This window comes from Bubalus kerabau, chromosome 14 (assembly GCF_029407905.1).
Source record: "Bubalus kerabau isolate K-KA32 ecotype Philippines breed swamp buffalo chromosome 14, PCC_UOA_SB_1v2, whole genome shotgun sequence".
Taxonomy (NCBI): domain Eukaryota; kingdom Metazoa; phylum Chordata; class Mammalia; order Artiodactyla; family Bovidae; genus Bubalus; species Bubalus kerabau.
The window spans coordinates 18,308,830-18,335,274 of NC_073637.1; the positions used below are offsets into that span (position 1 = coordinate 18,308,830).

At 44.1% G+C, this 26,445-nt stretch overlaps 1 protein-coding gene across 1 annotated transcript in view; it reads left to right on the forward strand.

Moving 5' to 3' along the window:
* The first annotated feature begins 19,373 nt into the window (after positions 1–19,373).
* FBXO32 (F-box protein 32) overlaps positions 19,374–26,445 on the forward strand; it is a 37,554-nt gene continuing 30,482 nt past the window's right edge. The window contains exons 1-2 of the mRNA XM_055545893.1: positions 19,374–19,684; positions 25,773–25,885. Coding sequence (XP_055401868.1) covers positions 19,569–19,684; positions 25,773–25,885 — 229 coding nt within the window. The 5' untranslated portion in view covers positions 19,374–19,568. The remainder of the gene's footprint in view (positions 19,685–25,772; positions 25,886–26,445) is intronic.

Sequence of the window (26,445 nt, forward strand, 5' to 3'; positions counted from 1 at the left end):
AGTCACACAAGACTGCCCTTGAACCCAGGACTCTGATTCTAGAATCCACTAGCTTAACTACTCTAGGAAATAAGTAAATTCATTTCCAATATCTACACCTCCTACTAAATCTAAAAAGAGCCCATTGCCCCCTCTTTTTACAATCAAGGAAATGGATGTCCCCCAAAATAGGAAGCCTGTAGGCACCCAGCCAGCCTGTAGACACTGACAGAGCCAGGTTGTGAAACAAGTTCAGCCCTCAGGACAGTACCCTGGGCTGCATGTTCACAAAGACGGCACAGGGACTTCCCTGGTGGTCCAGTGGTTAGCGCTTGCTGTCCCACTGCAGGGGGGAACTTGGGACTGATGACGTTATTCCCATTTCACAAGTGATGAGACAGAGGTACAAAGAGATTAAGCACTTGTTCAGGGTATGCTAAATTTATGTACTATTTGTATAAAACTGCTTCCACATATCTTATTTGATGCCATAGCAAACTTCTGATTCACAAATATTTCATTTATTTTAATTTTTAATTAATTTGTTTTTTGCCACACCGCATGGCTTGTGGGATTTTAGTTCTTCGCCTAGGGATCAGACCCGGGCCCCCTGCCATGGAAACATAGAGTCCTAACCACTGGATGGCCAGGGGAGTCCCAAATATTTTCTTATTTTTATCACTTCCATTTTAGAGATGGAGAACTGAAGTTTGTGTTGGCCCAACCACTTTTGAGCTATGTAAGCTCAAGCAAGCATTGAACCTCTTCCAGCCTAATTTCTATAAAATGGTCAGGGTGAACCAGACTCTCTCTGAATTCTCCCTGCTCCAAGCCCCAGCTGGAATATCCAAGGTGATAAAGAGAAATGGCCTTGTTCTCTGGAATGTCCTTCCCCTACGTCTGGCAAAGCTGAAGTCTCTTGGCTTTAATACAGGGAGGTTGGCACCTCCACAGTGGTTGTGAGCAACTATGTGGCTTAATTATCCACGTGCCCAAGGGCAGAGGAGAGGGAGTGCATTTTTGCACTGATCTAATCAAAGCCCAAGAAGGCTGAGCACCAAAGAATTGATGCTTTTGAACAGTGGTGTTGGAGAAGACTCTTAACAGTCCCTTAGACAGCAAGGAGACCAAACCAGTCCATCCTAAAGGAAATCAACCCTGAATATTCATTGGAAGGACTGATGCTGAAGCTGAAGTTCCAGTCATTTGGCCAACTCATCAGAAAAGACCTTGATGCTGGGAAAGATTGAGGGCACGAGGAGAAGGGGTGACAGAAAAAGAGATGGTTGGATGGCATCACTGACTGAATGGACATGACTGAACAAACTCCAGGAGATGGTGAAGGACAGGGAAGCCTGGCATACTGCAGTCCATGGGGTCACAAAGCGTTGGACATGACTGAGCAACTGAAAAACAACAACAAATCAAATCCTGCTTCACTCAGCCTGAAGCTCTAGGATCTTGTCACAATTCTGTTTAATGAACACCTGATGGATGGTCTGGGGCTGGCTTCCCCTGATGTGATGTTGAGGAAATGACATAGGGAGTTCATCCATGAAAAGTCCTGGGGACATCACCCCAGGGAAGAGCCATATGGGAGACACGGCCACCAGGCCACGCCTCTCAAGGTCAGTGCAGCAGGGGAACTCCCCCATCACATGGCAAGATCAGAAGCTGGAGCCCGAGTGTTTTTCTGGGTATTTTTGTTTTGTTTTTTTCTTTTCTTAAGGCACTCCACTCACTTCAGTTTACATTTAAAAGGGCACTGTGTTCTGGCAGGATTTGCTTTTAAAATAAAAGGTAGGGAATAGATAAGAAATTAACAGACCTCTTGAGTACATGATGACCTGTCAAAGTTTTGACACCTGACATTTGGAGAGTGGGGAGTAGATGAGAAATAACACAGTAAGCTTTTCACTGACTCAAAAGGTTCGGAGAACTGGGCATTTTGTCGGAAGCTATCAGACAACTACAATGTATTCAATTTGGAGGGACCTAGCTTTCCACCTACTACTGGAATTTTTTTAATATGTTTTTTCTATCCAATTCTAAATCTTCCTATCCTAGAGAACTCCCCACTGAGAGTTCCAGGGTAAGACAGAGCCCATCTTCACTACAGAAGCCTAAAAGATACTCACTTTCCCATCTTCCCATGCAGCTAAGTCACATTCAGTCAGCTGGGTCCATGAGCTTTCAATCAGAAACTGGTGGTGCAAAGAAGCAAGGTTAAGAGAAAGGCATTCTGGTGAGGCCAGCAGCAGAGCAGCAGTGTCTGATATCCAGGGACGGTGGTGACCGCAGTGCATGGGGAGTATGCTCTGCTCAGGGGATCTCAGCAGTGTTCTCACTAGGCTGCTTCTCACGCATGATTTTGGCCTCAGTCCTGGCTGCCTACCTTTGTTCCATCTCATTTTCTAAGCCTGGGTCTTCCTATAATTCTATGAGCTCCCCAATAGTCTGCCAATAAAACGTTTTTCTTCTTAAATCAGCCAGAGTTGATTTCTGTTGTTTATAATTAGGAACTCTGATGGATGTATTAGTTATGTGACTCAGGCAAGTCACTTAATCTCTCAGACCCTTAGCTTTCCTACCTGTAAAGTAGGGATCATACTCCTATGTCTTTCATTTATTCACTCAGCAAATATGTAATTACTGGAAACCTGCTAGGGTCCAGGCACTGTCTAGCTCTCCTACACTTACAGACTTAAGAGTCTGATGGGAAAGACAGAGATTCACAAGTTTTCTTGTTAATCTAATAAATTAACAGAAATAATTTATTGCTGTTGTAGAAGATTTTATGAAAAATTCTTGGAAGCATAATTTATAAAAGCCCCCAAACAAGCCAAATGTATGTCAACTCGTGAAGGGAGAAACAAAATGTGGCATATCCATACAATGGAATATTATTCAGCCATGAAAGAACTGAAGTATTGACATACACCAAAATGTGGATAAACTTTGAAAACATCCTGAGTGAAAGAAGGCAAGCTACAAAAGACTACATATTGTATGATTTCATTTCTATGAAACATCCAGAATAGGCAGAAAGTAGATTGTTGGTCTCCAGGGGCTGGGGATCCAGGAGGGGAGATCGAGGGTGATTGTGAAAGGTGACAGTTTTCATTTGGGGTGATAAAAATATTCCAGAATTATATAGGTTATCAGTGGCGATGGTTGCACAAATCTGTGACTCTACTAAGAACTACTGAATTGTATAGTTCAAAAGGGTGAATTTTAGAGTAGGTGAACTAATCTCTAAAGAGGGCTCTCACTCTTATTCTACTCCTCATCTCTGTCTTCCCTTTGTCCCCTATCCTCTTTCTCTCCAAATGCAGATAGTTTTTCTCAACACTGTTGAGAAAGATAAGCCTCTGGTATTACTAGATGCGCAGGCTTCTAGCTTAGCAGCCCCATCAGAAACAAATGCCCTCGCTCTCTCCAGGTCACTTGAACTCAGTTCTTGAAAGACCTTGATGGGCTCTGCTTAGTTCACATGACCATGGATAGGCTAATCACTGGGGGTAGGGGGAGGTATCAGTAAGGACTATGACTGGCTCAGCCTGGTTACCTGGAAACTCCTGCAGTGGGAGGTGGGCTCTGTTAATCAGCTCCACCAGAACGCACATAAAGGGGGACGTCTTCCCCCAAAGGAAAGGAGTAACTGTTACCAGAAGAGGTGGGGATGGGATGGTATGCTTGATCATCTGTCCCACTTCACCATGATCACTACAGAAACCAAGTCTGTTTTTTGATGCCAGATTAACCTCCCTAGACACAGTTAAGACCTAAAGAATGAGTAGCAACTAGTGAGATAAAATCCATACCTAAGGAAGAATGTTACAGGTGGAGGTAACAAATCATGGGTCATAATACAGTTGACTCTTGAACAACACAGGTTTGAACTGGGCGGGTAGAACTGCAGGTAAAAAGGCCAACTATGAAATCTTGCATCATCCTGCTCCATTCCGCCTGGGATGTGAATCATTCCTTTATCCAGCGTATCCCATCCCTTAGTTCCCTAGCAGCTGTCTGGGTATCATGAGATCGACTGTCATGGTATTGCATGCTTGTATTCCACTGACACTTATTTTACTTAATAATGGCCCCACACCCTGGCACATTACTGAGGGGGTGCACATTGATTAAGCCTCTCTGGATGGCAATTGGACAATCCCTGTCAAATTTAAAATTCCTACACTCTTTGATTTGGAAATTATCATCCCAGGAACCTAACCGACAAATATTTTGGTAAGTGGGGAAAAGGTGGGTATTCAGGTTAATTACCATGACATGGTCAGAGCAAAGGATTGGAAACCAGCTGCCAATGGGGGGTCAGTGAACTAGATTATAATGTTTCCACAATACTCTAAGGCTTGCTCAAGGAATAAAGGGCTTCACCTCCTTGGTGGCTCAGTAGTAAAGAATCTGCCTGCCACGCAGGAGCCGCAAGTTCGATCCCTGAGTTGGGAAGATCCCTGGGAGGAGGAAATGGCAACCCACACCAGTATTCTTGCCTGGAGAATTCCATGGACAGAGGAGCCTGGTGGGTCACAGTCCATGGGGTTGCAAAGAGTCAGGATATGACTGAATGACTTTCACTTTACTTTGTCCAGTGAAGTGAGGTTTGTCCTTCGAATGTTACCTATTTTATGGAACCATCCATGATTTCCCCATAAAAGAATATGTTCCTTCCTTCACCTGTGCCCCTTGACTATTTTGCACACATGTACCATATATGACATTTTATTACAATGGATCTGTCTCCCTAAATGATGATCATAATCTCAAACATTTATTAAGCGTCGACTATGTGCTTGGTGCACGACAAATGTCTCATTTAACTTTCACAGGAACTCCACGTGGGCCCCTAGACTACAAGTGTTATTACTGCAGAGATCATCTGAGTATATGTTTGGGGGTTTTTTGTTTGGCTTTGGGGTTTTTTAATTTCACCTTGCTTTTGCTTTTGTTTTGTATGCTTTGGAGCATTTGTTTCTTTTCTGTGCATTTTTTCAGTCTTATTCTTCCAGTGCCTAGCACTGGCATAGCAACAAATAATTTTTAGACAAATAAATGTTAGTATCACTTTCACCAATAAGGACACTCAAAAGTAAAGACTTGATTGAACTTGTGCATGGCTCTCTCACTGTGCCCAACTGTGCTGGTGATTGAGGACAATCCCTCATTCATTTTTGTTTCACCAGGGTCAGGACTTTAAGGGGCGTTCAGTAAGTACCACATAAAATCTTGGAGAAGGAATAAATGAATGTTTGGTTACTGCATATCCCGTAGGACTATAACTTGATGACAACAAATCAAAAAAAGTAGAGTAACAGCTAAATTCTACTACAAGTCTATAGAAATCAACTTTCTCGTTTATGACATAGAAATGATGTAACTCACCATAAGAAATACGAGGAAGAAAATACATACATCTACGTAGCGAACAGACTCGTGGTTGCCAAGGGGAAGGGAGGAGAGGAGGGAAGGATGGCAGTTTGGGATTTGTCGATGTAAACTATTATATCTACGATAGAATGAATAAGCAACAAGGAATATTGCCTAGCACAAGGATCTATATTCAGTATCCTCCAATAAACCATAATGGAAAAGAATATTTTTAAAATGAACGTCTATCTGTGTATAACTGAATCACTGCTGAATAGTGGAGATTGGCACAACACTGTAAATCAACTATACTTCAATTTAAAAAATAAAACAAAGAAAATATGTCTGCCTAACTTTCTTAGGTAAAAGAGACTTAAAATAGCCCTCCATCTCCTCTTATTTTATATGATTCCTGGCATGGCTGCATGTAAATAAAACATTTGTAGATCAAATTGATTAAAATATTGTAGAGACTCTTTTTCAAGAAATACTACTGGGAAAGTGAAGACTGCTTCAATAAGATGAAAACATTCTGCTTCAATGAAATGAAACCAGCTCCCAATTTGTATCACACATGGGCCCAGCAGGTTACAAAACTCTGCTCCAATGGTTTAACATAAGCGGTTTTAATGAAGGCATAAGTTACGGAGGTGTGGATAGTTAAGGGAGCTTTCAAGAGACAAGGACAGCAGGAAGCTGTTGTTACCTCTGGGTCTTCAAGGCCAAGGGGAGAAAAGCAATTCTGAGGAATCCAATGAGAATTGAAATTAGGGCAGAGGAGCTGCCTGGCAGGAACCAAAGTCATAGAAGACTTGGGCCAAAGTGCTGAAGCAAAGAGGAAGAAATATTCTGACCTCTCTCTTCCCACCCTCTAATTTTTGCCCATAACTCCCATTGACCAAACCCAAATGGAAACCAGAGGGCAAGAGAGCCCAGATGAGGTGGTCTATAGGGCTCAGCCCTAAGTCTAGAGTGTGTGCATGTGTGGTGAGTCACCCAAGTCATGTCCAACTCGTCACAACCCTATGGACTGTAGCCCGCCAGGCTCCTCTGTCCATGGGATTCTCCAGGCAAAAATACTGGAGTGGGTTGCCATGTCCTCTTCTAGGGGATCTTCCTGACCCAGGGATCGAACCCGGGTCTCTTATGTCTCCTGCATTTGCATGTGGGTTCTTTACCACTAGCGCCAGCTGGGAAGACCCTAGGTCTAGAGAAGAACAGAAAATGATTGTGGGGAAGAGAAAGGGAGAGAGGCTGAGAGTCACCTGCCTGGGCCACCCTGTTGCATCCACTCAGCATCCATCTTGTCCTTCACTCAGATGAAGAAACTCTCATCCCCAACATTAGTGAGACACCAAGTCTCACAAACTGCCTTATCATGGAAAAGAGATCTCAGAACAGTCACATTCTCACCTGGAACCTAACTTGTAACTCACCCTTTACTAGAGGTAGCAGAAAGACCAGCAGAAAAAGGAAACTGTACTTGATTAGATAAGACACCTACAGCAACTACCATCCACTCCCCAGCTGCTCATCAAGGAACCGAAATCAACAACCAAACTTCTTTTTTCCATCACCCAATCCACCTTCTTCCCACTCTCAGCACTGCAGAGGACTGGAGTTTTGTTTACTTGATAGATGAGTCAACCTTTCATTTCCATAGGATTGGAGCCCTTAGTGACCCAATATTTACTGGGTTGTCATGGTTTTTCACTAACCATTACTACTGTATGTGAGAGCACTAAGAAGTGACCCAGTGAGTCTTCTGGGCTCTGGATGTGGTTTTTTCTTGGCTTTGTTGGGTGGCAGTAACCTACTTTTCCTTGATAATGAGGATCAATCAATCTCTCCAGCCAACACAGTGACCTTCCGACTGCCTGTTGGTCCAGTGGCAGGGTGGTGATGGTGTAGTCGTTAAGTCATGTTTGACTCTTGCGACCATGGTTTAGTCGTTAAATCATGTCTGACTCTTGTGACCGCATGTGCTATAGCCCGCTGGGCTCCTCTGTCCATGGAACTCTCTAGGCAAGAATACTGGAGAGGGTTAGAATGCCCTCCTCCAGGGGATCTTCCCGACCCAGGAATCAAACCCACCTGTCCTGCTTTGGCAGGCAAATTCTTTACCACTTAGCACCACCTGGGAAACCAGTGAGGCGCCTCAAATGGCCAGGGACACTTTCAGCTTCAGCTCTAATGGAACTATGTCTGTGGTCCCTGGTAAAACCAGGACCTCCAAACCCACCAACCCAAGATCTCAGGGATAGAAAGCCCCAAAACACTCTAAGTGCGTTGTTAGGTGTAATAATCTAAAAACAAGATGAAGGTACTGGTTCCAAGACCTTGTATTCTGAATCTGGTGGAACACTATATATATTTACTCTATTTGTTAGGACAGGAGACTCAAACCTTTAGGACATTACTTCCCAGCGGTCTTTAGGTCATTCTGTGCTTCTGTCAAGCTTCTGAGTGATGGGCCACACAGTCGTATCAGCTAATTTTGTCGACAAGAGGCCAGTGCTATATTTCCTCTGCTGTAAACTGAGTTTCTTGGTTATTTAGGGGTGAGATGGTATGGGATACCAAGGCAATTGAGCCCCCTCCCCAAGTCCACGTGGCAGCTGTGTTACAAACCAGTCAGCTACGGTCTCAACTCTCCTTTACATGGAAGAATTTTCTTCCTAAGGTCTAGTATCCTACTCTCTGTTTTATTCTTCCTGTTAACTTCACATAAACTTCAGAAGGCAGAATGGTGTCATAGGAAGAGCATAAGTTTTGGGGTCAAAAGACCCAGATTCAGATCCCAACTCGGCCTCTTGTAAGCTGTGCAAGTCTAACTATACAGTTTCTTTGTGAATAAAATCAGGATATTACACTTACTTTGCAATTTTCAGGGTAAATTAATAAACTAATGTAGATTAAAAGTCAGGCACACAATACATATTCAATAGACGTTCCTCCCTCTCTTCTGTCTTCAAGCTAAATCCCACACCTGAAACATCAATTTTAGAAGTTGTTTATAACAAAATGTATACTTTAAAGAAACTTATAAAATATCACCCACTGAATTTTCTCTGCCTCGGTCTTGCTGCCCTGATGATGCACATGGCATGGATTTACAAGAAAAACCTACAGCTTTCGGCTTTTCAATTCTTCATCTTTTTCTTTCACACATGGCCAGCTCAGCATTCTTCTCTGTCTCAATGTTTCTAAATCTGCCAGTTTTGTGCAAACCAAAATCCCCTGTCTGGGCTTGAGTCCAGTTTTCTCAGCAGATGATTTCTTTTGGTAAGCCCTAATACTTACAAATCATCCTCTGGTCTAACTCAAGCCTTGGCCCCAGTTTACACGTAAGCACATGAGACTACAGGGCTTAAAGGAGTGCAGGGTGGAGGGGAGGGTGTGTGTAGTTTGTGTGTGTGTGTGTGTGTGTCTGTGTGAGACCCAGTGTTTGAATACCTTTCCTACATGGGAGTTCCATACTGTCAAGATTGCTGTTTGCAAGCAACAGAAATAAACCCTGTTGATTTCTCTTGAACACAAAGATTTTATTGGAAGACTATCAAGAGTCGATAGCATCAGCAAGAAACTGAAAAAACAGGTGTGGAAAATAGGTGGGAACCGAGAGAGCCCAAGGCCTACAGCAAAGCTGCCGCAGCACCCCTCCAGTGATGCTGGCCAGGAATGTCTTCCAACAAGAAACCACCAACTTCCTTCCATCATTCTCCTGGGAGTGTTTGTAATCAGTCAAGTCTAAGTCACATATCTGTCCCTGGCCCGACCACAGCAGGGAGTGAGAAAATCTGGTCCCCTCAGGTCCTATATTTGGAAATAAGCACTACCTCCCACCAAGACACAATGGGGTATCCCCCCCTAAATCAGGATGCTAGCAGGAGGGTGCTACTAACCAGATGGTAAACACATACACACAACAAATTTTCAACACACATGCATTCACTTGGTTTTAGGCATTTTATAATTCTTGGCTTATTTGTTTAAAAGAAAGTTTGTTAGGACTTATTTGTAGTGAGAAATAGCGCTATATATATTTGTAACATTTTTCACAGCCTGTGAAGAGGGAGCTTTTCATTTTATGGTTCAAGGCTGTGTGCTGCAACCACTGGCAGAGAAGAGCCATCTCATATGGACCAGATAGGGGAGGGCAAAAGAGAAGAGCCCCTCTGGATGTTGTTCCAAAGAGAGTTCCCGCCTCCTTCTGGGCAGGTCTGGGCAAGTAGGAAAAGGTCCTTTCAGCAACACAGGCAATCTCCCCTACCCACCCCCAGACAGAGAAAACACAGAGTTTGTTCTGTTCTCGACTTTAAACCAGTGAAAGTGAGGCCTCATTCAAATAATGCACTCTAGTCTTCAGCCTCCCATCCAAGCATTCACTTTTCCTTTCACCTAGGCTAGAATCTTGAAAGCCCTCCTCAGCACTTCCGTCTTCATCCTTTGTATCTAATCGATTGCCAAATCCTGCAGTGTCTACCTCCTACACGCGTCTCAAGTCCATCCCCTCCTCATCGCCCCAGCTGCCTCTCTCCTGGCTCTGATGCCCATCAGCTGCTGCCTGGAGACATCCTCCTAATTTGTCCCCTGTCTCCTGTCCCACGTGCTTCTCCATTAATCCCTCTGATACCCAAGAGATACGTACCTACAGCACCATCAACCATGAGATTCCCCTGCTGACAGCTCTTCCCTGGCTCCCACTGCTTAGAGCAAGCCCAGGCTTCCCAACAGTCCTCACTGAGCTCTCTGCCATGTCCCCTGCCCCAAGCCCTCCATCCCCAGCTCTCCTCACTCCCTGCTTCACAGTCTGATTCTTGCTACACCCAGTGCCATTCCCCTCCTCTTGTTATTGGCCTGTCTCCCCCACCTATGTAGCCACCCCACTCCCATCTTTATCTCCTTTTGCTTCATCAGCTCTTTGTTGTTGTTTAGTCGCTAAGTCATGTCCAAATCTTTGGCGACCCCAAGGACTGTAGCCCAGCAGACTCCTGTCCATGGGATTTCCCAGGCAAGAATACTGGAGTGGGTTGCCATTCCCTTCTGCAGGGGATCTTCCCAACCCAGGGATCAAACTTGCATCTCCTGCACTGGCAGGTGGATTCTTTACCACTGAGCCACTAGGGAATTCTCACATCAGTTCTTACTCATCTTTTAAGACTCAGCCCAAGAGCAACTCCAGGAAGCCTCGCCTGACTGTCCCAGGTTGGCTTTGGTGCTTTATCCCTCCCTGTGGATGTCCCAACGACCTCCATGCAAACCTCAATCACTGCACATACACACAGTTTTAGGAGTGTATTTTTATGTGTCTCTCTTTCCCTATGGCCTATACACCCTCTGAGAGTAAATGGTCATCTCTGTGTTCTCTAAGCTGCTTTAGATAGAAAAGGTGTGATGTGTCCTTGATGAGAAAATGAATTAATGACATTCTATAATAAATTCTACAGCCTGTAAGATGATCAAAAAACAGAAGAAAGATAACCACTCCTTTTACTTAGTTGATAGAAGAAACAATCTAATTTACGTACCATCTCTGTAATAAACACACCATTTGAAGACATTTAGCAAAAGCTTTTATGGAATACCATTTTTAGCAAAGCAGATGTTTAAAAGACTAAATTATTTCTTAAATTACTATCAACAGTAAATCCTGGTTGAAAATAGTATGTCTCTTAAGGGACTGAATTTCTCAGGCAGTAGTCAAAATGGGAAAGATGAACATTCTGTACTTCCTTTAAAATTACCTTCTTCTTCCTGAAATGAATGTACTGTTGTTTAAAAGAAATCATGGGTTCATTTTATTTTTATCAAATCACCTGAGGCAAACGGTAAAACAGTTTTCAGTTCAGAGACCACAGTTCTAGGCTATGACTTAGAAGTTCAGCTGTACATACACAGAGACCTCCTATTCACCAGGCATCGGGCACACATCAGAGAAGAAAATTCACTTACAGACTCTGGGGAAAACCATGGCTAAGACAGGCAGAGATAGACAACTGACTCAAGAAAAAGCACAGCAGAGAATTGTTTTCCTATTTCCCAATGAAAATTTGTAATGATTGTTATTGATCACCCTTCAACCAATGATGTCATAGAACTGTATAACCATGTCTATTCCACGTATGTGTTCACAAATGTGAAAACTGAACACCAAACAGGTTAAGTGACTTCTCCAGGACTTGACAAATCAGTAGCTGACTCATATGAGGAAACACACTCACCATAATTCATAAACCCCTTCTCTCAAAATATAACAAGCTGTACATTTGCATTCAGTTTGATGGTCAAGTAAGTACTTACAAGGCACTTGATTTTTCAAATCTGCTGTTTCTCCAGGAGCCTAACTTTGAAGAGGAGTCTCTTTAAGGGTTCAAATACCTGTGACCGTTTTTCTTCTATTCTTCGGACCAAACTCACTGATGAAACTCTTGATAAAATCCAATCACTGGAATGTGCAAAGCAAAAGTTTGAATTTTGCTTCAAACATTACTTTTCTCGGGGACAGTGGTCAGTACGAAAGGTTAATGGAATATTCTGACCCTATTGGCTTGGCATCATGTTTCTCGGTTCCCAGGACTGCTACTAACTAGTTCTGTGTTCCTGAGTGACTTTCTTTTCTTTGGAAGTGGACTTGGTAACCTCTAAAAGTTGGTTCTCATTTTTATAAGCAGACTTTCAAGTAAGTGGTTAACATACCCGAGCATTAGTCTCTTCATCTGGGTCATTAGTTTCTTCACCTTCATCTGGATTCACGGAATAAATCACATACCTCACAAAGTTATGTGAACATGAGAGCTGATAAGTAAGTAAACCACAAGACACAAAGCCTAGGCAAACTTTAGTTTGAGCTACTTTTGCATAGGAGAAATCTCAGAACTCAGATTTGCTACTCAACCATTCAAGATACTATTTGAAGAATTATAGACAGTTTTAGCCAATTTCAAGCACTCATATTGTATTTAAAGCTTTATATCCATTACAAATGTAACATAAAACTTTAATATAACAAAATTGAACATTCACATATTTTAAATCTATGAATTTTTTAAAAAGACACTAGAAGTCTGGGCTGTTGGTGTAAATGTTGCAGTTTTATTTATTTCCCTATATTATACAAAAGTTAGTAGTTTTGTCTCCAAATCCTTTCTGCTACTTATCAAGAGAAAAAAAAGAATTTTCATTAAAGTTGACCTATAAAAGAAGGATTATAGCAAAATGTCCTTGACCCTCTCTCAGAAACAGAACCAAGCCCCTATTTGAAGAATAGCAAATGATTCTCATTAAAGTAATGAGAATATTTGCAGTGACATGTGTCTGACCAACTTTAATTTTGTTGGCAGGACTCCTGGAAGCCAGAGACCCAGAAATAACACACAGCTGGCAGTTCCTGCTCAAACACACCTAGCAGACATATTTCACACTGTTTCAAGGATGCCCTACCCTAGACAGCCAAGGCTCAAGGTCATATGCAAATTTCCGTAGCATTAAACATACATTCCTCGTGACAACACTAGCAGGTTGAAAATACACTAACTCCTCCTTTATAAAATTTACTCTAACTTGAACAGGCTGAGCCAACAAACTTGTTGATTCCAGCCCCCGCCTAACCCAACAAGCTATTTTTAAGTCACAATTACTGCTGATAAGTATTTTTCACACACACACAAAAAACACCCTTTTAGAAAGAGAAACTATGAAAAATCAAAATATCATTACATTTCAGGGAGAAGTCAGTCCCTCGGCCAAAGCTATAAAAAGATGTCATTTTGAATTAGAAACATATTTATCATATTTATTATACTTACCAAGTTTTTCACAGTTCTCTCTACAAACAATTTCTCTAAACAGCCTTACATGGTAGTAATCAGCCTACAACTGTGCCAGGTTTAACTCTGAAAATGCAGTCTTTGGAACAGAATAAGGCCCACTTCCAGAGTTCAAGTGCAATAAATAATTACTAACAATATGTAAACTATCATTTCATTGTACAGTTTGCTCCAATAGACACATTGTCTCATATCTGGAAAATAGCTAAGTGAGCTGGGCTCCATGTCCTCAACACTTAAAATTTGGTAGGGAAATGGCATAAATGGACTTAAGCAAATTTTGCATGAAAATAATAATAACTACTACTGATGTTAGCACTATTATATGTACTTTATACACATTACTTCAATAAATCCTCACAATACCCTCTGAGGTAGGTACTGTCATCATTCCCATTTCACAAATGAGCAAAGAGTAGCACAGAGAGGTTAAGTAACTTGCCCAAGGTCACACAGCCATTACAGGAGGGAACTATGATTTGAATCCAGTCAATCTGGCTCCAGTTGGAATTGAAGTTAGATTCAAAAGCAGAGACATTACTTTGCCAACAAAGGTTTGTCTAGTTAAGGCTATGGTTTTTCCTGTGGTCATGTATGGATGTGAGAGTTGGACTGTGAAGAAGGCTGAGCACCGAAGAATTGATGCTTTTGAACTGTGGTGTTGGAGAAGACTCCTGAGAGTCCCTTGGAATGCAAGGAGATCCAACCAGTCCATTCTGAAGGAGATCAGCCCTGGGATTTCTTTGGAAGGAATGATGCCAAAGCTGAAACTCCAGTACTTTGGCCACCTCATGCGAAGAGTTGACTCATTGGAAAAGACTCTGATGCTGGGAGGGATTGTGGGCAGGAGGAGAAGGGGACGACAGAGGATGAGATGGCTGGATGGCGTCACTGACTCGATGGACGTGAGTCTGAGTGAACTCCAGGAGTTGGTGATGGACAGGGAGGCTTGGCGTGCTGTGATTCATGGGGTCACAAAGAGTTGGACACAACTGAGCCACTGAACTGAACTGAACTGGGTACTAGCCTGGGTTCCACCACATACTAGCTGGGTTATCCCAGGCAGGCTATTTAACTCTTCTGAGCCTCGGTTTCCTCATCTATAAAATGGGAATAATGGTACCTAGCCCACAGGCTTTTGTGAGGATCGTTAAACAGGATTACATTTGCGAAGTTCTTGGCACACTATCTTCAGTATGGCTAGTATCTGCCATCAAGGTAACAAGCGCATGAAAACATCATTTTAAGGGAAGCCACCACCTTCTCTATTTGCCTCACCAACTGGTAAGGCATCATTGTTGGAGAATTCAGATATGCAGGGCAGGACTAGGGAATGTTACCCTCCCACCTCCTTGTTCTGTCATGTCCTTAGAAATAATAAGGTGTCAGCAGGTAAAGACGTGGCACTACCAGCATCCCAGGGTTAGCTCAACATGCACTGTGTTATTTATGGTTTATCTGTTATGCACCAAGCACTATGCTAGGCACTGTGATGACACAGCCCTGCCAACAAGGAGCTCTCAGCCCCATAGGGGAGAAACACAGATAAGTAACCGAATACCCAGCATGTGATCTGGTCAGTCTGTTGCACAAAGCTGTTTAGCAGAGGCAGAGGCTCAGTATCTGTGCAGTGGAACTCAGCCACGGTACCTGCATTGTGTGAACTGCTCAAACCCCTAGGCCATGCTCCTAGGCCATGCTCCTGCCCAGACTGGGCCTTGGGAAATTCTCAGAGTATCCTTCTGCTTCTATATCTTGAGTCCACAGGCATCACACTGACATTTTGTCTTTGTGGTTCTCAACTGCTCAGTCATGACAAGGATTCCAACTCCACAGCCTCTGCAGAGTCAAGGTAATTGGTCTAGACATGGTCGAGTACATTCTTTATCTTGAAGGGCTCACAGCATTACAAGGCTTCCTGGTTGGAAACCATGTGTTGGAAAAAGTGTCAAATTGGATTTTAAATGGTGTGGGAAATCTAAAGCAGTCACTCAGACATTAGTAATGGCAGAGCTAAGATATGATAGCCACAGAAGGAGAAAGCCAAAGGACTAGAGACAAACACTGAAGCTTCCTGAGATTAGTTCTTAGCCAAAAAGTCAAGGACCCCCAAATTGTGATTTCCTACTTGTGCTTAAATTTTTTAAGTTAAAACTTCCATAGAGTTTTATCTACTCAACCCTAGTCAGCAACTGACACAAGAATTCTGTGTAATAAAAGACCACAATAATCACAGTGACATTCAAAAATAAATATTTATTTCCTGCTACCATACTTGTGGGACAAGTGGGGTGTCTGCTCCATGTGTTGCATCCTAGGACCAAGGCTTGAGAAGCAGTGGCTACTCTGAGTATTCTCTTGCCATGGTTTTGGTAGAAGTACAAGAAGACAAGCTCAATCAGACAAACACACACATGATATCCTCTGCTCACATCACATCCACTGGCATCCCATTGGCCAAAGCAAGCTACATGGCCAAAGTCAGTGTTAAGAATAAGGGAAGTACTGAGTTTATATTACAAAGCTACAATAATCAAAACAGCATGATACTAGCGCAGTAACAGACACCTAGATCAATGGAACAGTATAGAGAGCCCAGAAATAAACCTATGCACCCATGGTCAATTAATCTACAAACGAAGGCAGCAATAATATACACTGGAAAAAAAAGAGTCTCTTCAATAATAAGTGGTGCTGGGAAAACTGGATAGCCATATGTAAAAGGAAGAGATTAGAACATTTTCTCATACCATACACAAAAACGAGTTCAAAAGTAGAGACATGAATGTAAACTCTGAAACCATAAAACTCCTAGAAGGGAGCATGGACAGAACACTCTTTGACATAAATGATAGCAAGATTGTTTGTATCTATCTCCTAAGGCAAAAGAAATAAAAGCAAAAATAAACAAATGAGACCTAATTAAACTTAAAAACTTTTTCCCAGCAAAGAAAATCATCAACAAAATGAAAAGACAACCTACTGAACAAGGGAAAATATTTGCAAATGATACTATTGACAAGGAGTTAATACCCAAATTATGTAAACAGTTTATACAACTCAAATATCAGAAAAACAAACAATGTGATTAAAAAAAAAACAAAATAGGCAGAAGATCTGAGTAGACATTTTTCCAAGGAAGATATACAGTTAGTTAACAGGCACATGAAAAGATACTCAACATCACTAATTATTAGAGAAATGTAAATAAAAACAAAAATAAGATATCACTCACACCTATCAGAATGGCTATTATCAAAATGTTGATGACGATACGGATGTACACTGTTAGTGGGGATGTAAACTAGTACAGCCACTGTGGAAAACAGTACGGAAGTTCCTCAAAACACTAAAAATAAGAGTTACCGTATGATCCAGCAATCCCACTCCTGGCAATATATCCAAAATAAATGAAAACACTAATTTGAAAACATACATGCACCCCAATGTTCATAGCAGCCCTATTTACAATAGTCAAGATATGGCAGCAACTGAAGTGTCCATCAGCAGACAATTGGATAAAGAAGGTGTGGTGTATATACACAATGCAATGCTACTCAGTCATAAAAAAGGAACAAAAATCTGCCATGTGCAGCTATGTGGATGGATCTAGAAAATAGTATGCTTAGTGAAATTAGTCAGACAGAGAAACACAAATATTTTATCATTTATATGTGGAATCTAAAAAATAAAAATGAATATAGCAAAACAGAAAGAGACAAAACAGAGGGAACAAAGTAATGGATAATAGTGGGGAGGGGGGCAAGATAGGATTAAGAGATAGAAACTACTATGTACAAAATAGATATTCAACAAGGATATATTGTACAGCACAGGGAACTATAGCCATTATTTTGTAATAACTTTAAATGGAGTATAATCTATAAAAATACTGAATCATTATGCTCTATACCTGAAACTAATATAATATTGTAAGTCAACTATATTTCAACTTTTAAAAAAGAATCAGGGAATTACATATTATTAAGAGGCCGTGTGCCACGTGAGGGCATTACACAATCAAAGGGAAAAGAACGGGTAACAATAATCCCATTTAAAATACTTTCTAAACAATCCTGAAAGGTAGACATTTATAGGCTCTATTCTTTCCTGACAGCTGAGAAAACTGAGCCTCCAGAATTTGTCATTCATCCAGGTCAGACAGACAATACGTTGCTCTAGCAGAATTAGAATTCAAATCTTCTGCCTTCTGTAGTTTCTACAGAGCTATAGCTCATGTGAAACTAGCATGCATTTTTAATAATCACATCCCTTAATTATGCTCCCTTGCAGGTATCAGCTTTCCCCAACAAAGGCCAGACCCAACACTATCTCATCTATGAGCCGGATCATAGTGACTATCATTTGTTTGGGACCTTCTGTAGTGTTTTTACAAGCTATTTTTACTATTACTACACTAATAAATTATTTATGGTGGAAAACCTGAATCAGAAAACTCTGGCTACTTGAAAACAGACTTTTATTAAAAACATCTCCTTTCCCCTCCAACATGTACCCCTCCCAAGACACACACAATTTGTCTACTCTGAGCCTTAAAGATGGCAAGAGTTGGTGGCTGCCGAGGAGGGATTGTGGAGGTATCAAGGAATCAAGCAGAAGCTAACTCTTGAGCATGGAGATTTTACTTTGCTGTGACCACTCTTTGCAATCCAGTCACCAAACGGAACAGATCATAAAGCACCATAACCAGAAGTCATGAAGAGCAAGATGATAGCCTGAGGTCAGCAGCCTCCCATATGCATTCACCTACTCATACGACAAATAGTTATGGAAGGCCTGGCAAAGTGCTGGAGCTGGGACGCTCCCCAAACAAGACGCTGGAGCTCCCCCGGAGTTTACATTCTGCATAGAGTGGTAAAACTTATTACCAAAAAGCAAACAGGGTGATTTCAGATTGTACAGTGGGTTGTGAAGAAACAAGCCTTGTGACCCTGGCTAAGTCACAGGCTTAACCTTTCTCAGGGGCTGGATCGCTGCCAGACTGGACCCTCTGCTCGCGGTTAGGAGGATTAGGTGAATAAAGAGAGGTCTGTGAGGGTCTAGGACTCCGGAGGCATTGCCTCCTCACTGTGGGCTTTGACCGAACTTCCTTCAGTCCCCATCAGTTGGGCGGAGGGGCTTTCTGGAAACTCTTACCAAAACTAAAACAAAACTCCTGGCCTGATTCTTCCCGGAGGAGGGCCTAATAGCCCAGAGGATACCAAACAGCAAGGAAGGGGAAGGGGCTTAGCGGTTCTTCAGAACAAAAGCCCAGGCCCCGACGCCCTAGAGGGAGGCTCGGGCAGTGAGCGGAGCTAGGACATGTCTAACCTGCTCCCCGACTGCGCTGTGCGGGGCCGGGCGCCGCAGCAGCCAGCGCCGCTCGCTTAGGGCGCGCCGAGTCGGGTAGGGGACGGTCCCTGCTCTCCACTCCCACCGCCCGGGGACCAGCCGCCGCCCGGCCTCCTCCTCCTTCCTTTGCCACCCGGGGGACAGGTCTGACAGCAGACTCTTCAACAGTTCGAAGGCAGAGGAAGGAGTCCCTCCTCCCCATCCCCGCCTCGCGGCGGATCCCTTCCTCCGCCGAGGAGATCGAGGTCTAGGCAGTGAGACAGGCCAGGAGGCTGCACCCCGCTACCCGGCTCCGGGCTGCGCAGCGCCGGGTCGGCTCCCGCAAGGCCGCTCGGAACCGCCGGGCTCGACTGTGACAGCTCGGGGCTGGGAGGCGGGGAGCCTCCTTTCTCCCCACCCCCAATCCGTAGCGATCCAGACGCCACCCGGGCCTAGTCCTCCCCGCACCTCGCCAGGCCGGGAGCTGCAGGAGGACTGGGCGCAGTTTCCCCGAGCGCCCGGCCTCGCGCTCGAGCCGCAGCAGCTGCGCTCTTTGCGTGCGGGAAGGGGGCGCAGAGGGGCCCGGGGCGGAGCGGGCAGTGGGAGCCTCGGCCCCGCAGCGCGGCTTCAAGTTTCCATTGGCGAGCGGTTGTGCAACAGCCAGAAGAGCTGGAGCCGCGGGCGCCTCGGAAAACAAGTCGAGCCTATAAACAAAGCCACGTGGCCTCCGGGCTGGGGGGGCCGGGCTAAGAGCAGGCGGCTCTTCCGGCAACAAAGAGCCGCGGCCGGCGGCCCAGGATAAATACGGCGGCCCGGACCGCAGCGCTGCACTGCAGCGAGCTTCGCGCGCACCGCGACCCTCTACCGTGCGTTCCGCGAGCGCCGGCACCTCGCTCCGCACCCCCGGATCTCGCAGCCGCTCCCTCACCGGCCCCCAAGCACCCCGAGCAGCCGCCCAGGACAGGCGCGCCTTCGAGGCCGCCAGGCAGGTCCCCGTCCATCAGTCCGTCGCGCCCATCCGTCGCATCCCTCGGCAGTGCCATGCCATTCCTCGGGCAGGACTGGCGGTCGCCGGGGCAGAGCTGGGTGAAGACAGCGGATGGCTGGAAACGCTTCCTGGACGAGAAGAGCGGCAGCTTCGTGAGCGACCTCGGCAGGTGAGGGGGTCGCCACCAACTTCAGCTGCGGTGGACAGACTCGGGCTGGCCTCTCGGAGTCGGGGGCGGGTGAATGGGACGCAGGCAGGCCGGAACAGGGTGAGGAGGGAGCCCCGGACCAGAAGGATGGAAGTGACTTATCCCGGGTTTCTGCAGAGATGTCGCCAGAGCACGGGTGTTTGGTTTCTCTTATTGTTCAAGGTCAGCGTCTCCAAGTGGGCACTTCTAACAGAATCCTAGTCCCTCTGAGAAACTGATCTTATCCCCAAACGCTAAAACTTAGACCCAACTTCAAGGGTCCACTGCCTTAAAGGACACCAGCGTCGTGCGATTTGCGTGGGGAGTGGGGGTGGGGGGTGAACGCCGGCGAGTGGGCCGCATGACCTTCACCCTGGGGTGGACCCTGGGGTGGCGGGGCTCTGAGCACAAGTCTGAGACAGGATTGGACACAGGTCCCGCCCGCCGCGCCTCCAGGCTCTTCCCACGCACAGACGACCACAGAGTGGGCAGGGAGGATGAGTAACCAGGAAGGGGCGACCAGATGGTCCCTGGGGCATCCGTGCTGGCGGAGCGACAGTAAAGACCCGAGGAGGCAGAGCTGCGGAGGAGGGGAGGGAGGCGGGCTGAGAACCCCACAAGCCCTCGGCCTGTGGGAGGACCGCGTCTTTGCACCTGTTTCCTCAGTGGCCCTTTCGGTCGTTTTCTTTGTGTAGTACGTGCGCCCCCGTTTCAAGTGATGCCCATCCCCTGCAGAAAGTCCACCTGGCTTGGGTGAGCCTCTGGAGTCAAGTTGCACCTGAACTGTCAGTGTGGTGGAAAATCTGAGTTTCCGAGGAGCCTGATGCCCCACCCCCACCCCGTTTAATAACACAGAAGCAGCGACTAAGGAGTTAGACGGCCTGGAGTCTGTCAGTCCTCATCACCACAGCTGGCATCCACATCGCTGCCATTTGGCCCAGAGGGGATCAGTGCAACCCGCTCACCCTTGGGTGACTTACCCGTGGCCTTTGGTGAAAACCACTGCTCCCCACGCCCAGCCCTTACACTGACCTCGGTGGAGAATCCTGTAGGAGGGCCAGCTTCCCACTCAGGTTTACTAGTGGTTGTTTGGCTGAGCCCCTGGCACTCAATTTTACAAAAACTATCAAGGAAATATGGTTATTTCAGCGTCCTGACCTCCAGGGCCCCGCACCTGTTTGTGATTTGTGAAGCATCACTTTTTGTTTTCCAGTGGAAAAAAATAAAAGTAATTAACCTTGGGGGTCTGCCAGGGAAGACAAGAGCACATTGACCTTTACTTTAAAGACACTTTGAGGTCGTCCCTGGGGAGTTTGGGGAGCACTCTAAAGAAATCTTACTTATGGAAACTCAGAAAATTTACAGAAAAATAAAAAGACCAACTGCTGTCTCTAGACTCTTTTAGGGACTCTAGTTGCCTATTTGGCCTAAATTTTTCTCCCTGGACTAAAAGCCTCTTTTTTAGTATAGTAGGAATGGAAGCTTCTTTCCTTCCTTCCTTCCTCCCTTCCTCCTCATTCCTAAGAAGTGAGGATCTAATATTTTGGACTTTATTTTGAGGTGATAGTTTGGATTCTTCTAGGGAGGTGCAGCCATGGTCTGCTTAGCTGTGTCCCAGCGGCTCACCCAGATACAAGTGTAGGCTGTTCCTCAGTGGGAGACAGACCAGTGGGTTCAGCAGGAGAGTTTCCAAATCAGAGGCTCTGCTTGGCATAAACATTCACACTGAATCTGCTCTGGGAGATAAGCTGGTGTCACTCCTATTTAGAATAGTGGTGCCTCTCTCTCCATAGTAGGGGAGACCTGGAGACAGGTTTACCTTACCACGAAAGTTTACCCTTAGCTTCCCACCCCTCTCTCCCCTTCTTGAAACTCCTTTCTTTCCTCCCTTTTCAAGCCATCTGAGCTAGAACTGCCACCTTACCACCATCATCACAAATGGTGATCCATTTAGTGACCACTTGGGGCTTTTGGATGAGTCAGATTTGAGGACTCATTTGGTAGCTCCTAGCAAAGCAGCTGCCTGTTTGTTTGCAGAGTATTTTTTTTTTCTCCCAGCAATTGTAAACAATCCCTTCCCTACTTCACATGAGAAGTCTGCCAATTTCTTCAAAGCCGTTGGCCTTCTGAGACCCTTCTGAGTTTGCAGGCTCAAATATCCCTCCTGTTTTCAGTCCTGGTGATCTTGCCCTGTGATGTCAGGTTTGGGCTGCCAGCCTGCCTACTCAGGTGAAGCTGAATGCCTCTCCTGTTAGGAGAAAACAAAAGGCAGGCCCTTTTGAAAGAGAGGGAGTGGGGTGGATGTGCAACAGAGGCCTGAGAAAGAGGCCTCAGGCACTTATAGTCTGATTCCACCTCCCATTCTGTAAGCTGCCTGGACAGGAGTGCGGGGGTGGGGGTGGGGAGCAGCAGGGGTGAGGGTGCCCTTGGTGTGTTGCAACCTGGGGACCATGGTGATTTTTGTGTTTGGACCACAGTTTCTCTGCCCAGAGCACCTACCTTCTCTGGACCCTGCTGGCCATTCTCTCTGTGTCCCCGGCCCTGTCTTCTTCCAGCAGCAGAATGTTCCAAAACCCCATCACAGCTAAGTGCCCTGAACTGAGATCAAGGGAGGATTTCAGATAAGCTTCAAGGAGGGCGCCTTGTGAAAAAGTTGAAACTACCTAAGAGGAATGCAAGTGTTACATTTGGACAGATGAAGAAAATTCAAGGAAAGAGTTCAGCAGGAATTAGGGTGATCCAAGGCTTCAAGGAACTGGTGGTTGAGCCACCTCGGAAGCAGTCCTGCTCACCAATAACCCCCAGCCCTGCCCCGCCCCACCCTCCAGATGAGTAATCTCAGCTCCCTGAGCCTGGGCCACTCTTCTGCAAGCCTGCAGTGGTGCCTCTGAAAACTCCAAAAGTACAGCTAAGGCTGAACCAGGAAGCAGGAAGTTTACCCTGGTGCCCTGGATGCACAAATAAAAACAAGCAAATAAAATAGTGAATAAGCAAATAAAATAATAGTTAAGATTTTTATGAGCGCTTACTGTGCAAGGCAGTGTTCTCAGGGCTTCATATACTAGGGTGTTTGTTTTGCCACAACAATGGGGTTCTCGCCCTGTGAGTCTGACAGTTTGGGTATGTATTGGAGCAAATTAGCCTAGAACTCTCATTGGCCTTCATCTACAAGTAAGCCTTAGGAGTAGGCCACAGCTTTCTCCAAATGGTCTATTACAAATGAAATGAGAAATAGGACTTCTTTTTTTTCTTCTTCTTCCCTCCCTTTGTCTCTGCTGCCAAATGCACTTATTTTGAAATCTTTCATTTTTTCTAAAGTTGTCTTTAAGTATCTTGGTATGTGTGTGATGACAGTACAGGGCTGGAAGAGGTCTTTTTTTTCTTATTCTAGGCCTGTGCCTATAAAAATCAAGATTAGTTAGAACTGACTATAAAATAGCAAGTTACTGGTTACTATTGCATTTAATGAAGAAGACAGCCTCTTTAAATGGTTTTGCTTATTAAAAAAAAAAGTCATGGTTCCTAAATGATGATGGCTTTTCTTGTTCAAAATTTCAGTTGTAATTTTCCATTGGCTTTGCATTTTCTTGAAATGGACATAATTGAACTCTCAAAATAGCCTCTAACTGAATATATTATTGCTTAAAAGAAAACATATAAGCAGGCAACACAAATAAACCCTGTAGTTCTTCCTTCCAGGCCCTACCTCTGAAGTCCAAAACCTAAGTGAAAAGTGCAGGGTTTCTCTTTGGTTAAAGCTTTTCTACATTCTCCAATGGGAGAGCGTCATCAATTATGTCAAATTCTTCTTAAACTAGCTTTGGAAATGAGTCACTCGGGCTTAAAGCAGGTTATTGTTATTTCTGAGGAAAGCAAGTGCTCAAATTCCTTTGAGGAATGTTTTCAATTAGAAAAGAATAAGATGAAAGATAAATATTTAACATTGCTAAGGAATGGTCACAATCTATGGCCCAGGCTCCGAAAATGCTCCGCTAACCCTTAAATGTGTGGTTGAGAATAAGACAGCTTCATTTTGTGGTGCTCTGTGTGGAGTCCAGGCTGTAGGTGTCTGCTCATGGTGCCAGTGTGTGTTTCCTTTAAAAATAAGTCTTCGTGTGATATTTTTACACAAAATGGCCTCCACTTTGTTTTCTAAAGCTGTTCTCAGCTTTGGTACATCATGGACCAGTCAAGTGACTTTCCATTTTCCTCCCTTCTCCTCAGCGTTGACAGAAATTTCTTAAATTAGCTCTAAGGACTCCGAATTCCGCTCTCCATTTCTTCTGCCCCTCTTATCCTGCTGAACTTGGCACAGGGCAGCTGGCTGCTCAGTGGTTTTGTGCCCTTAGAGCTGTGCAAGCAAATACACACTCACGTGTGACACAAAGCCAGGCCCAAAACATTCACCCTGGGCTCAGGAAGACTTAGTGTTCCCTAAGACGGGGCATTTCTACAGTAAACCCGCTGAAACCTCAAAGTATCCTGTATCCCGGGATGAGAAGGAGAGGGCTAATGATATTAGGAAGTTCAATAAATGGTATTAAGCTTGGCCTTCTGAGGGAAGATTAACAAATGACTGATTATCCATCTAGCCTATCCCTCTGGGTCTAGAAACACTGAGTATATTGTTGGTACTGTCACGTGTAAGCATGTTAGCAAGATACTTATTGTACTTATTGAAGTACTGGAGAGACCATTGTATTGATAGTAATAGGATACCGGAGATTGTTTTTCAACCCCTCTTTTCTCTTTTACATAATACTCATAACATGTAGAAGTGCAGGCGTGCCTCATCTTATCCAACAGATATTGGTCCAAACAAGATATTAATCAAATCACATTTTAATTCAGCAAAAGAATTCAGAAAGTTAAAGGGCTCTAATATATGGTTGATGTAAGAAAAAAAAAAAAAAAGAAACACCTAGTTGATGTTTTACTGGTTGACATTATAAATCTTGCCTGAAAAAAATAAAAATCCTTCCTGGCATACGCATACCACATGGGAGTTGGGAGGTAGGGGTAAAGGGATCTTTTCATTGTATCTTCTCAATATTTCTCCTGCATTTCTTCTGCGGAAACTCTTTGGAGATTTACTCTCAAGTCCCATTACATAATAGAACTCCAGCCCCCCAGAGACAGCTAAGCTTACTGAAGGAAATATGCCCCAACCCAAGGTGAAGCTGTACATTGTTTAGTGACCTGTGAATTGGCCAGTTCTGTCTTTTCAGCCCTTAACAGATGTGTGAATTGTAAATTCAGCTTGTTTCATTTAGGACTCAAGGTCTTCACCTCACAACATGATGTCTAGTGTTAGTCAAGGAATGATATGAAACCTAAACAACTAATACTATATGCTGAACACCTCCTAGAAATACAGTCTATAAGTCAGACTTCTGTAAATGTTTTAAAGACAGGAGTGGAGCATGCTAGTTAAAAGCAGCTTGGGATAGGGAGGGAGATGGGAGGAAGGTTCAAGAGGGAGGGGACACATGTATACCTATGGCTGATTCATGTTGATTTTTGACAGAAAACAACAAAATTCTGTAAAGCAATTATCCTTCAATTAAAAAATAAGTTAATTAAAAATAAATAAATAAATAGGTCAAAGATATGGTATTTGAATCATATCTCCATAAAGCTATTTTTTTAAAAGCAGCTTGAAATGGATGATTTTTGCAAAATGAAAATATTGTATATTACAGTGATAGCAGTAGCCCTTCCTCTTCCTCCCTCCCCACCCATTCATAATTTTTGCTCAAAATAATGTTGCTGTACCCTGGGTGGCTCTTAAAGAGTGCAGAGCTATTTATCTAATACAGTGGCAAACACTGTTGGGCATTCAAAACGAGTAGAAGTCCCCATCCCTGTCTTCCATAGAGATGTGACACTATTTTCTTCCTAAAAGAGGCAAGTTTGGGCCTGTGCAGACTTCTTTTGAGTGATTATTTTATTGCTTTGTTTGAGGAGCACATATGATTGAATTTTATAACTGCAGTGAGTTATTTATAGAAACAGCTCATGTTAAAGTATAACTGTTACAGCTCATCCCCTCTGGTCTTGTTATTCCTAGTTACTGCAGCAAGGAAGTATACAATAAGGAGAATCTTTTCAACAGCCTGAACTATGACGTTGCAGCCAAGAAGAGAAAGAAGGACATGCTGAATAGCAAAACCAAAACTCAGTGTAAGCTGTTTGTTTTGAACTTAAGAAAGAAAGCTGTCTGTAGATCGTTTTGATTGGTTCTTGGGGCGGGGGCGGGGGCGGTGGGGGGCGGGAATCACACCTCACGTGTTTGGCATTGGCTTTCACATTGACTGTGTCATTGACAGAGGTTACAGGGATCTTTGCACTCAGAAACCTGGTTGTGCATTTTAGGAGTGAGATTAATGTATTCTTTATAGTTGTGTTTATAAGTCAGTTGCTAGTTGGGGTGTTTTTTCCCAGTTTGTCACTTATATTGACAGTTTAGTTATTATTCAGTGATATGGTCAGCCCAGCAGTGTGTGCTTTCATTTGGAACTGGGTTTTGAGGCTTTGAATGTACATTTTTACCCCCTCTTTCCTTGTATAAATACTAGTAACAGTTCTAGATGCTGGATGTATGAACAGAGAGTCTAAATTTCTGTTAATAAGCCGGAATTACAGATCTTTAGTTAATTCCATCTTTACTGCATGGCTTTCTCATGTTATCTGTTTTATTTCTACTCTTTATGGCATTGTTTAACTTGTAGGCTTGGCATTTA